The sequence below is a fragment of the Podarcis bocagei genome (assembly GCF_964188305.1).
Source record: "Podarcis bocagei genome assembly, chromosome: 13".
NCBI classification, from domain to species: domain Eukaryota; kingdom Metazoa; phylum Chordata; class Lepidosauria; order Squamata; family Lacertidae; genus Podarcis; species Podarcis bocagei.
The window spans coordinates 14,195,855-14,208,900 of NC_138138.1; the positions used below are offsets into that span (position 1 = coordinate 14,195,855).

At 46.9% G+C, this 13,046-nt stretch overlaps 1 protein-coding gene across 5 annotated transcripts in view; it reads right to left on the reverse strand.

Annotated features, from left to right (window-relative positions):
- The window catches only part of PCGF2 (polycomb group ring finger 2), a 39,328-nt gene that overhangs the window by 10,916 nt on the left and 15,366 nt on the right, over positions 1-13,046 (reverse strand). For 3 of the 5 annotated variants that reach the window (XM_081166563.1, XM_081166566.1, XM_081166562.1), the window contains 2 exons: positions 2,150-2,292; positions 1,634-1,730 (listed from right to left, as the gene is read on the reverse strand). In XM_081166563.1, coding sequence (XP_081022689.1) covers positions 1,634-1,730; positions 2,150-2,292 — 240 coding nt within the window. Of the gene's footprint in view, positions 1-1,633; positions 1,731-2,149; positions 2,293-5,664; positions 6,066-6,085; positions 6,632-13,046 lie in introns of those variants that run through there. The other 2 variants (XM_081166565.1, XM_081166564.1) reach the window with 2 other exon arrangements.

Sequence of the window (13,046 nt, forward strand, 5' to 3'; positions counted from 1 at the left end):
GGGGGTGGGTCTCAGTGCTCTGCTTAGCCCATTGACTCTCTTTCCAACTTGCTAAAGCTGAATAAATTGTGCAAAATCCATGAACGTGTGCAAATATTCTGCATTTTAATCTTGCAGGCTCTCCGCGATGCACAGCGGGTTTAAATTGACGCAGAATTGGGAAAAGCGTGACGCGTGCATGCCTCGGGCAGGAGGTTAATGCAAGAGCTCCAAGACAAATGGATCGATACATCATAAACCACAATCATACTCGGATTTAATAGTTCTTAGAGCTTCTTCAATAGCTTGCTCATCTGTGGTCCAAAGACTGTGGTCCAAAGACATTATCAGAGCCCATTAATTAGCAGTGCAGCTTTGCCATACAGAAATGCAGCCATTCGTCGCCCGATAGAGAAACACAGCCACGTTAGGCTGTGCATGTATTGGATCAGTGCCTGAAAGCAGTGACAGGCTGGGTGGGGGCCAAAAAACTGAGGCTGAATCCTAATAAGACAGGGTGTGCTGTGGGTTCGCTGGGGAGGAACTGGATCTTGCCAGCAGGCTGGACTCTTAACTCCCTCACATCCTGCATGCCAATTTAGAAAATAATAATAATAATTTTTATTTGATTTTACAAATGTAGAATTATAACAATCCAAACTGCAGAACCATATCTAGAGATTTCTCCGAATCTCTGGACTTCCCACCTTCCCCTCCATGGGTCCTATTGTACACCTTCTCAACTGCATATTATTTCATAATCCATATTTTATATCTCTCCATATTGTCCATAGTATTGCTACATTACAAGTGTTATTAGAATCCGGCTAATGTTTTCATCTGCTTACAGTGGTCTCCTAGATAAGTTATAAATTTTTCCCATTTCTTATTAAAGTTTTGATCTACTTGGTTCCTGAGCTTTCCGGTCAGTTTTGCCATTTCAGCACAGTCCAACAGCTTCCTGCATGCCAAATTTGATAGGTAGGTTGGGCTGCCCACCTGTCAATCACATGTCCCAATAACAGCAGGTGACCTGCTTTTGTCCTCACCTGCAGTTCAAGCCAACCGTCAGGTTTTGCCTAGCTCTGTGCAAGTCTCTTTGGGTCTAAGTGACAACCTCTCCACAGTTACAGACATTACAGGGCAAGCTCTAGCCCAGGGGTAGGCAACCTACGGCCCGGGGGCCAGATGCGGCCCAATCGCCTTCTCAATCAGCATATTTTTACATGATCAGAATGTGCCCTTTTATTTAAAATGCATCTCTGGGTTATTTGTGGGGCCTGCCTGGTGTTTTTACATGAGTAGAATGTGCGCTTTTATTTAAAATGCATCTCTGGGTTATTTGTGGGGCATGGGAATTCGTTCATTTTTTATATATTTATTTTTCCAAAATATAGTCCAGACCACCACGTGGTCTGAGGGATGGCGGACCGGTCTTTGGCTGAAAAAGATTGCTGACCCCTGCTTTAGCCGCTACATGCTGCTTCCACCTATATGAACCCATCCTTGGCTGCAAGGGTGCCAGATAGGGAGAGTCAAAGGACCTTGCCCCTCCCCCCGCTCCAAAATTTTCAAGGTTACATGAGCACGTTGCTCGGCTACTTGTCTGACACAGATAACCGCCCCAGCTGACATATAAATGAATATGACATACCTGATGCTGAGGAGTGGCCTTGTTTTATGCACTTGGACATCGCACATCGGGCAGTATTTGTTCGTCTCCAGGTAACGGACAATGCAGGTTTTGCAGACTGTAAAGGAAAGAAGACAACAGGGGTGGGAGGACAAAGTCACCACAGTAGAAGATTTACAACACAGCGGACAACAGCCATGGCCGGCCCTACCATGAGGCAAAGCCTCACATGACTAACAGAACTGAACTTAGGAAGCCACATGAAGTGCCAAAATTCCAAGGCTTGATGGTCTCAGGTAATGCCCGTGTCTTGCTACTGCCTGGACTTTTTTGGGGGGAAAGGCCCTGGTGGCAGAGGCGGCAGAGGGGGGGAGCATGGGATGCCACCCAGTCGATAGTGAGGAAAATGCCCTTTTCATATCCTCAAAGGGGGGTGATTATTGTTCTGCATATTTCAACAGCTGAAAAGAGAGCCCAAGGATGAGGCACGTATCCCATTAATCCTCAGGAGTTTCCAGATATGGTTTTTAAACTTACAAGAGTGTAAGCATTCCACAATGGTTGTGGCATCGATGAAGTAGCCTCCGCACAAAGCGCACATCAAGTGAGGGTTCAGCTCTGTGATTTTTATCCTGGTGGTCCTGTGCATTTTGGATCCTGAGAAGCTCAGCAGATCCTCTCTGGAAGAAGAAGAAGGGGGGGGAAAGACCCAGGGTAAGTAAGACAACCTCAGTCATGCTGAAAAATTGTGGAAATAGCCAAATATTTCAAACCAGGGTATCAGAGCAGGCTGCAAGAAACTGTGTGCTTTGAAGTTCTCCTAGGGGCAGTGATGGGTATCAACTGTGCTTTTCTTAATGCATATATATATATATATATATATATATATATATATGCTTTCGTAGATTTTCACGGGTACAGGAATGCAGGTTTTGGTGTCTTCGGGTGTCTTCCCGTGTAAGAGTTGGGGTGTCTAGGCGACGTTTCGACGAGGTCTCACTCGTCATCTTCAGGCTGGTGCTTTCGGCTTCTTGTTACTAGAACAGAGCAGGATCTCAGTGTTTGAGTTCCTATAAATACTGTTGAGGGGGTGTGGTGTATAGCCTCCAACGTTCTGGGCAGAGAGGAAGTTCCTAGGTTAATGTGCCTTTTCTTCTTTTGTTCATTAATTACTTGAGGGATATCTTGAGTGATTACTTGAGTGATATTCTGGGTACCACTTAGGAGGGTCATTAGGTGTGGATTAGTTGCTAAAGCTTTCGTGTCTTGACCTCTTGACCTTGTAAAGAGTTTTTCTGAGAAGATGGCTGTACTGCACTTAGTTGTGCTCTGGCTTGGCTTCGTGTATAGGGGCGAGCTGTGGTTTTGTGCCCTGTGCCAGCCAGATCTGTGTAGGGATTGCAGGAGGCTATACACCACACCCCCTCAACAGTATTTATAGGAACTCAAACACTGAGATCCTGCTCTGTTCTAGTAACAAGAAGCCGAAAGCACCAGCCTGAAGATGACGAGTGAGACCTCGTCGAAACGTCGCCTAGACACCCCAACTCTTACACGGGAAGACACCCGAAGACACCAAAACCTATATATATATATATATATATATATATATATATATATATAAAATTTTGTGCCCTATACAGGTTATTCAGGTTGCATCATTTATTAAGCTGCCTCTGAAGAATAATAAAGAATTCTGCACATAAAAGACAGAGTCACTGAAACCCAGACCACAGAAAAAGCTTGCGCAGTTCCTCACTCTCTGGTTTTTGGAGACCTCACCCGATATTGCTTATACACTTTCAGGGCAATAACACGCCCTGAAGTGAAAAGAGAGTGTTTTTTTCAATCTTGACTTGGGATGCTATCTTCTGTACACCTGTATGGATAGTGTTGTCATGAATCTTGGTATACTTGCCTATCAAATGCAGACTGCAAACCATCTGGGGAACGAACAAGCTCTTTCCATATTGTATCCTGAGTAGTGCAATCAGATACAATAGGGACGGGATATAGTAGTCCTTGCAGTCCCCAGAGCTGGGGGGCATGCAAACCACATTACTCACTGAGCTTTTTCAATTCCCAGAGGACCAATACAAAAAGTCGGTGTGTATAATGGTGTCATAGAAAATTATTTTTAAAACCCTACCTTTTCTTCCAAAAAAGGAAGCCCAAGGAATCTAAATAAATCCATAAAATAAAAAATGCAATGCACAGAATATATAATTTTGACTTTTTGGACATTATTCTGTAGCAGACTGCAAACATACACCAATTGCAAGCCCCACACGTGTTCAGGCTAAGTAATATCTCCTGCTAGGAAAGTAGTTTCCCAGATCCACTGGCATGGGGAAGGGGTAGTCTAGGTCAGTGTTTCCCTACCTTTTTTGGGCAACGGCACACCTGTTTAATGAAAAAAATCTCGCGGCACACCACCATTACAGCCCCGTGACGTCAGCGCGCAGCGTCACGCCGGGAGGGACGCACGAAAGTGAAAGTTTTTTCCCTCCCCCTTGCCGGGGAACCTCCAAGCTTTGGGGGTGGGAGGAGGCAGCAGAGCGAGGGACTGAGGGACGGCGGCAACTGAGGCGGCGGCGGCTGTTGTGGTGGTGGCGGCGATAGCAGGCGGAGGAGGGGGCGGCGGCGGGGCTTGAGGAGCCGTCGCCGGGAGTTGCTGCTGCTGCTGTTGCTGCTGCTGCCCGGACATGCCGGCCTCCTCCTCCTCCGCTGTCTCGCGCTCCTCCCTTTTGCACGCGCTGCCCCGCCGCTCGGCACCACCACCGCGGAGCCGCCCCCGGCTCGACGCGGATCCTCGCCGCCGCTGCCTCTCACCGCCCGACTCGCCCGCCTCCCTCCCACGGCACACCAGCCAACGTCTCACGGCACACTAGTGTGCCGGGGAACACCGGTTGGGAAACACTGGTCTAGGTGACACCAAGTTAAATTAACTTTTGTAAGCATTTGCGAGACTAGGGAAGCCTCTCTCCCTGACTCCAATGCATCACTGAGGTACCAGATGAAGAGTATCATAAAATACTTATTCTAAAGCTGATCTGGCACAATTTTGAAAACAAGGAGATGCTTTTTCTAGAGCGTTGATCACTAGCTAAACTGAATAGGGATGAAAAATCCATCCTTGATGGATTTTTGGTGCTCCATTAACATTAACCCAAGGGCACTAGCTCACTGCTGATATGCAACCAGCTCTTGTGCCACACCTTTTCAAAGACCACCTGTGCATCCGTAAGGGCAAAAAAATGCACCCCACCCCCAGAAGACCCTGCAACGTTGCCAGACACTGTGGCTGCAACTTTGGATTGTGAGCCACGTTTCTTTCCCACATCCGAATATGGTAAAGGTAAAAGACCCCTGGACGGTTAAGTCCAGTCAAAGGTGACTATGGGGTTGCAGCGCTCATCTTGCTTTCAGGCCAAGGGAGCTGGCATTTGCCCACAGACAGCTTTCCGGGTCAAGTGGCCAGAATGACTAAACTGCTTCTGGTGCAACGGAACACCATGACGGAAACCAGAGAGCAAGTAAGCACCGTTTGCCTTCCCACCACAGCGGTACCTATTTATCTACTTGCACTGGCGTGCTTTCGAACGGCTAGGTTGGCAGGAACTGGGACAGAGCAATAGGAGCTCACCCCGTTGGGATTCAAACCACCAACCTTCCAATCGGCAAGCCCAAGAGGCTCAATGGTTTAGACCACAACGCCACACACGTCCCATATTGAACAGAGGATAACATTGGGCCATTTGGTAAATTTGGCTGTCGAGCACAGTAACAATCACATAGCCTTCCATTGTTCCCCGGATTCAGGCCGATACATTCTCCTTTGGTGATCACTCGTAGCCGAGTAAGATTGCCTTCCATAAACACGGTTTATATCCCACCCCAGGTCTGCCATTTTGTTTGTTCTTCTGCCGTACTTCTCTTCATATTCTTCCTATCTTTTTAAAAAATGTATTAGAAAAAGAGAGTTGGTTCCCCCCCCCCCATACTGACTAAAACAAAACCCTATGGCAAGCCTGAAAGTAATTATACAGAACCCTAGAGCCAGTCCTCTCATTAGTCAGAGTAAGGCAGCTGCCTCGGGCGTCAAGTCCTGGGGGGCGGCAGCAGCATTGCGGCTGTTCTTCTCAGCAACCTACCCTAAGCTGTTCCCCTCTGCTGGAGGACAGGGCTGTTTGTGCCCCCCAGGCTATACTGCCCATCCTAAACAAGCCTACTGCCCCCTCATCCGTGTTGAGGAAATATTCAACCGGCTTCTCTATGTGAAATGTGGGGGGGAGAGGGCATCATATTGTCCTTTGCCTCAGGCAGCCAACTGTTTTGGGCCATCCCTGGGCCCAGTCAACACGACATAACGGAATAATTGTACAGAAACAAATAAGGCTTGCAGATCCCCTCAACACAGTCTGCTTGGGGGGGCAGAGAAGGAAGGGCCCCATAAGGCTTATGTAGCCTTACTAGATTAACATTTAAGCCTCTGGATAGGGTCTGCCTCCCCTTCTGCCATAACCTTTCTATGGCACCTTGCCATGGCAGGTGCCTTAATAACAACTTCACGTGTGACACACACACCCCGCTCGTATTGGGGACCCCTTCATGCACCACAAATAGGCACTATTTCTGCAAAACAACAACACATCAAGGGGGAGCCACAGCTTCTGTGGATCAAGGCCTCCAGTTTAAAATGGGGAAGGGGGAAATAACAGGGGTGTCGAAACATTTTCGAAAGCATCCCTCTTGATATTAAAATGCAAAGAAGAAAATAAGTTGTTTTCTCCTTTGTGGCTGATGAAGAAATTTAGCGGCATGTCGGGTGTTTTCAAGGATGGGGAAAAGGGAAATAGGCCTTTTCTCCCCCCCCCCCATTCTCTGTTTCTTCTAGGAAATGCAGCCTCGTTTTATACAATGAAATGTAGGAAGGGTTTAAAGGAAGGGGGGGAATCCTGTGATTATAGTTCTCCCTCTTTTCCTCTCTACTATATAGGGCTGAATATATACAATAGGAGACATTAGAAGCCACAACCCCTCCTGGCTCACCAAGGCAGCTTTTCTGTTTCCATAGTAACGCCTATACTTGGCAAGAAGCCAGATTATTATTGCAACTACCCAAGGTGGAGGTGGGAAAAAAAGAGGGGAAGGAAGGAGGTGGAAGATGGGGAAAGCAGGCAATGAAAAAAAAAGAAAGAAATGCCATACCAGCGTGGCATTTGCAAATTGGTTTGAAACCCACATCGTTTCTGGGCCTGGGAAATCCCTACCACCACCCAAAGCAAAGGATAAAATGCCCCCTCAGATCCATGTTACGGAAATCATCCAGATAACTAGTTGAATTTTACATCAGCAATGGTGGCAGAACATAACTGCAAAAGTGGAGCCCTATTTCATTTCAAGGCTTTTGGGATTCCAGATGTTTGCTGGTCTCTAACAACTGTCAGGCCCAGGCATAATCCAGAAATATCTGGAGGGTCACAGATTCCTCAGAGCCCAGCTCTTTGCAAAAGGGGCGCACCATTCTCATATTGCTTTACAAAATCTTTCCAGGTCTGCTGATGAAAAGCAAAAACAGCTCAGGACAGAAGTCAACCTTTTCTCCCTATACCTGAGAGGCATAAGAGAAAGGAAAGCTGAATAAGGGATAAGCAGCCCTAACAGATAGGGGAGCAATTATTTTGCTCGCTCTGTCGGTTTCAACAGCAAAAGGTCTGGATATGAAATTCGACGGAGGCGACCGTCTCAGGTTTCATCAAGGAAACCAGCTTGTTAAAAAAAAGCTTCCTCTCCACACCATTCCTGCTAGGCCTAGTTTTGGGATTCTTTAAACCGCCAACAAGCCAGCATTGCCACAAACATAGGCACATATGCTAATTTAGGGGAGAGAGGTGAGGAAAGGATGTTTTGAGTCTCTCTCTCTCATACATGCGTTTTGCTTTGATTCATTATGATACACATATTGCTTCCATTTTTATTTACTCATCACCCCCAACCTCATTTGCCCCCTGCAATTTTCTAGGGGCACATAGAGGACACCACTGGGAGACTCTTTATGTGCCTTTTACTTGCCATTCACTTGCTATTGTCATTCACTTAGCTATTAAATTGCCCCTTGCAGCTTCCAGAGGGTGGGGGAACTTAGTATTTGCCACATTTTCACTTTGTGTGGAGAACCTAAGAAAAAGTGCAAGAGAATTTGCCATCCTTTCCCCCTCCCGGAGCCTAAATCTCGGAGATATCATCACTGGTTCCATGGCAGTCCCTTCCGCTTCTTAAAGAAGTTCCTCAAAGGGTCTTTTCCAACTGGATCTCTTGCCCTTCCACCTTTTTTGGGTTATTTCCCCTTTACATTAAAAAAAACAAAACTTTTCTCACACGACAGCTTTCCTTCCGACACCTGGTCTAAATTTGTTTCCGTACACATAAATTAGTATATGTACATTTAATGTACATTTGCGCCATGGGCCCAAAGTCAGCCTAAGACATTTTGCTACCTGAGGTGAGGAACAAGATGGCACCCACACAATTCCATGCATGGCATGTGGCTAGGGTGTTGCCTGTTAGGGCCGGTCCTGCATAGGCCTGTGCTCAAAGTCCGCCACAAAATGGAGGAAGAAATTGTGCTGGGGAGGGGGAATCACATTCTAAATTATTATTATTATTTATTGTTTATACCCCGCCTATCTGGCTGGGTTTCCCCAGGCACTCTGGGCGGCTTCCAGCAAAAAATTCAAAGTACAGTGGTGCCTCGCAAGACGAAAAGAATCCGTTCTGTGATTCTCTTCGTCTAGCGGTTTTTTCGTCTTGCGAAGCAAGCCCATTGACGGATTAGCGGATTAGCTCTATTAGCGGCTTTTAGCGGCTTATCTGCTATCGGATCAGCTGAAAAGCGGCTTAGCGGCTTAGAAAAAGGGGGGAGGGGAAAAAACCCGCAGGAACTCGCAAGACATTGTCGTCTTGCGAAGCAAGCCCATAGGAAATTCGTTTTGCGAAGCACCTCCAAAACGGAAAACTCTTTCGTCTAGCGAGTTTTCCGTCTTGCGAGGCATTCGTCTTGCGGGGCACCACTGTACATTAAAACATTAAAAGTACAATAAGGGCTTCCTGAACCCTTCTTCATCCTTTTCCCTAAACTTTTTACAAAGAGGGCCAGATCTGATGAAGTGAAGGGCCGTGAGGGCCGACCTAAGGGCCAACCACCAAAGTTGTTAACCTTTTTTTAGAATTGAAGTTGTTGAGGGGTTTTTTAGGATTTTACCCCAGGAAATAAACTGGCCCACAGGGGCCAGATTAAACCAACCAGAAGGCCGGATTAGGCCCCAAAATGAACTTTGGACATGCCTGCCTTGGGAAAATAAGAGCCATGTTAAGAAAGCTGCCGTTGTCTCCTTCAGAGTAAACCGTAGGTTGGGGTGGATAGGAATTACCAGAATCCCACAACCATTGGAAATAGAGTTTATAAAGAGACATTAAGAGTTTATAAAGAGACAAAGAGAGGGAAAAGGAACTCGTGTGTGTGTGTGTGTGTGTGTGTGTGTGTGTGTGTGTGCATGTTGTTTTTCTTTAAAAAAAGAAGTGTTCTTAGTAACAAATTTCAGATCAACTGAAGTTAAATCCCCATACTGGGCTCTCGTGGATGGTCCAAAACATAAAAACTATTTCCAAAAATAAGCAGCAAGCCATGGGCAAAAGTAAACCTGGTGCTTGAATTGGAAGGGGAGAGGTAGGAGTCCCTTACAGAAACCCACAGACCCCACTTTCTGACTCCCACCCCACAGTTTTCTAAACTGCAGTTCCCATGTAACTTTAAAAAATTAAAATAAAAGTTAAGGGGCTGTAAAGGGTGGAGATCCCCTCTGTGCCCTCCCTATAATATAACCACTGCCCAAAAGCAGGGAGTGAGGGGTTTTGTGACAAGTCTGCAAAACACAGCATAGGCACACTTATTTCCATCTCCGCCACGTGCATTCCCAGGTTTAAAAGGAGTAATAATAATAATAATTTATTATTTTAACCTGCCTATCTGGCTGGCTTTCCCCAGCCACTCTGGGCGGCTCCCCACAGAATATTAAAAAACACAATAAAACATCAAACATTAAAAACTTCCCTAAAGAGGGCTGCCTTCAGATATCTTTGAAAAGTCATATAGTTGTTTATCTCCTTGACATCTGATGGGAGGGCGTTCCACAAGGTGGGTGCCACTACCAAGAAGGCCCTCTGCCCTATGCTACAAGCACACATGGCTTTCATCCCTCTTTTCCCTCCAATGTCTAGCTTTAAAAAATAATAATATTTTTTTTAAATTAACAAGCACAAAAAATAGCTTAACTTGAAGGGTTGGAGGGGAAACAAAGAAAGAGACACACAGCCAATGATTTAAAAAATATATATAAATAAATCACAAACCCATCTTCCTTTCAGAGGGTGGTATTCAAACTTAAGTTTTACTCAGAGCAGTTCCACGCGAATTCATTTTGTCCATTAATTTCAATGGGTCTACTCTGATGGAATGGGACACGGGTGGCACTGTGGGTTAAACCACTGAGCCTAGGACTTGCCAATCAGAAGGTCGGCGGTTTGAATCCCCGCGACGGGGTGAGCTCCTGTTGCTTGGTCCCTGCTCCTGCCAACCTAGCAGTTCGAAAGCACATCAAAGTTCAAGTAGATAAATAGGTACCGCTCTGGCGGGAAGGTAAACGGCATTTCTGTGCGCTGCTCTGGTTCACCAGAAGCGGCTTAGTCATCCTGGCCACATGACCCAGAAGCTGTACGCCGGCTCCCTCGGCCAGTAAAGCGAGATGAGCACAGCAACCCCAGAGTCGGCCATGACTGGACCTAATGGTCAGGGCTCCCTTTACCTTTACCTTTACTCCGATGGAAACATAGTTGAATACCACCCATCGTTTCATGGGACCCTATCAGCCACAAACATACAAGTCCCAAGGACCGAAAGCTGCGATAGCTCAGTCGGCAGACTCCTAATCTCAAGGTCATGGGTTCGAGCCCCACATGGGGCAGAAGATTTCTGCATTGCAGAGGGTTGGACTAGATGACCCTCGGTTCCCCTTCCAACTCTACTGCTTCTCCTGCTTCTAACCCCCCTAAATGTTATTTGCCACACACACATTTTCCATTCCGCAATTTCCTTGGGGGACATAGACACCCCACCTCGCCCATGAGCTCTTCCCCTCTCCGCTTCACAATTCCCCCCCCCCCCAGCTTTCCCCTAATTTCACTTAATAGGAACAGCAAAGAAGGAATGGCGGGCTGGCTCCCTCCCTTCACAGCATCAACAAAGTGGCTCTCTCCATTGCATTCTCAGGTGATGTTACATTTCCTGATTGGTGTAAGGCAGCGAGCCAGTTTCTATAGTTACATGGCTGCTCCAGATGGCAGGATGCCGGCACCGGAGAGAAATCCAGCCGATTACATTGCATTTTTGTGGTCCTGAAACGCAATTCCCCTATCTGGTACCCTTGGGAACCCCCCTATTCTCCAGATTGTGTGTCTTTCCCCTTCCCTCCCTCCTCATTTTTATTTTCTGGGAGAGGTCTGCTTTTGCAATCTATTCTCTTCCTGGCTGCCCCCCTCCTCTCCTCCTTCACGGCAAGAAATCCTCTCCTTCCATCTGCAAATGCTGTCAAAGGTAGCAGGCAAGGAAAACTGAGAAGGGGCGGTCCGGTTTACTGCAAAGAGTTTTAGTAAAAGCCCATCAGTTCTCGGAACCGTTGACACGCTGGAATTGCAACAAAGAACATGCAATTGCAACAGATGCACTTAAAAGAAAAAATGTACCTGAACATGTGCAGAATGCCACTCTTCATTATCATACCTAGCTCCCCATTATCTCAAATTCAGGGGAAATGGGCTTTAAAGTGAGCCCTGAACATAGAATTGCATTGTTGGAAGGGACCCTGAGAATCACCCCATGCAATGAAGGAAAATGCAGCTGTCCCTTATGGGAATCAAACCTACAATCTTGGCATTATCAGCACCATGCTCTAAGGAGTAGGCAAACGAAGACCCGAGGCTGGATCCGGCCCAATTGCCTTCTAAATCCAGCCTGTGGACAATCCGGGAATCAGCATGTTTTTACATGAGTAGAATGTGTGCTTTTATTTAAAATGCACCTCTGGGTTATTTGTGGGGCATAGGAATTTGTTCATTTTTCTTCTTCTTCAAAATATAGTCCGGCCCCCCACAAGGTCTGAGGGACAGTGGACCGGCCCCCCGCTTAAAAAGGTTGCTGACCCCTCTTTAACCAACTGAGCTATCCAGCTTACTAGACTCAGAACTTCTATGGGGATATATGAAGTGTTACGTGAGGGATAGTATAGTGGAGGACACATTGTGCTCCTCTGGGGATAGTTTGTCCACCTTTAGTCCCCACCCTCTCTCACCTCTGGCTCCTGGGAGCCGTCAGTACATTTCCGAGCACAATTCAACGAGTTGGTGCTGACCTTTAAAACCCTAAACGGCCTCAGTCCAGTATACCTGAAGGAGCTTCTTCACCCCCATCGTTCAGCCCGGACACTGAGGTCCATCTCCAAGGGCCTTCTGGTGGTTCCCTCGTTGCGAGAAGCCAAGTTACAGGGAACCAGGCAGAGGGCCTTCTCGGTAGTGGCACCCGCCCTGTGGAACGCCCTCCCATCAGATGTCAAAGAGAAAAACAACTACAGTGGTACCTCAGCTTAAGAACTTAATTCATTCCGGAGGTCCATTCCTAACCTGAAACTGTTCTTAACCTGAAGCACCACTTTAGCTAATGGGGCCTCCTGCTGCCGCCGCGCCGCTGGAGCACGATTTCTGTCCTCATCCTGAAGCAAAGTTCTTAACCCGAGGTACTATTTCTGGGTTAGTGGAGTCTGTAACCTGAAGCATCTGTAACCTAAAGCATCTGTAACCCGAGGTACCACTCCATCAGACTTTTAGAAGACATCTGAAGGCAACCCTGTTTAGGGAAGCTTTTAATGTTTAATAAACAATTGTATTTTAATATTTTGTTGGAAGCCACCCAGAGCGGCTGGGGAAATCCAGCCACCCAGAGCGACTGGGGAAACCCAGCCAGATGAGCGGGGTATAAATAATAAATTATTATTATTATTATTATTATTATTATTATTATTATTATTTAGCATGCAACAGCAGCCGCACCCAGGGAATGGCTTCGACTGGCCGGCTAAACCAGGTGAGGGTAGCCAATGGGTCCAAAAACCCTTGGTGAGTTAGACTTGCCCTGCATGTGAAGACGAGAAGGCTGCCCAGGCTTGTGCCCTGGGGGGGGGGGTCACTTTGCAGCGGTTTGACTTCACCCCCTGAGGCGCACTCCATTGTCTCTCGAGTCCTTTTATTGTTGGGGGGGGCTCTTTCTCTCAATACATGGGAGAAGGAGGTTTGCGTGTGAAGACTGTTTTTTCTCAGCCCTCAC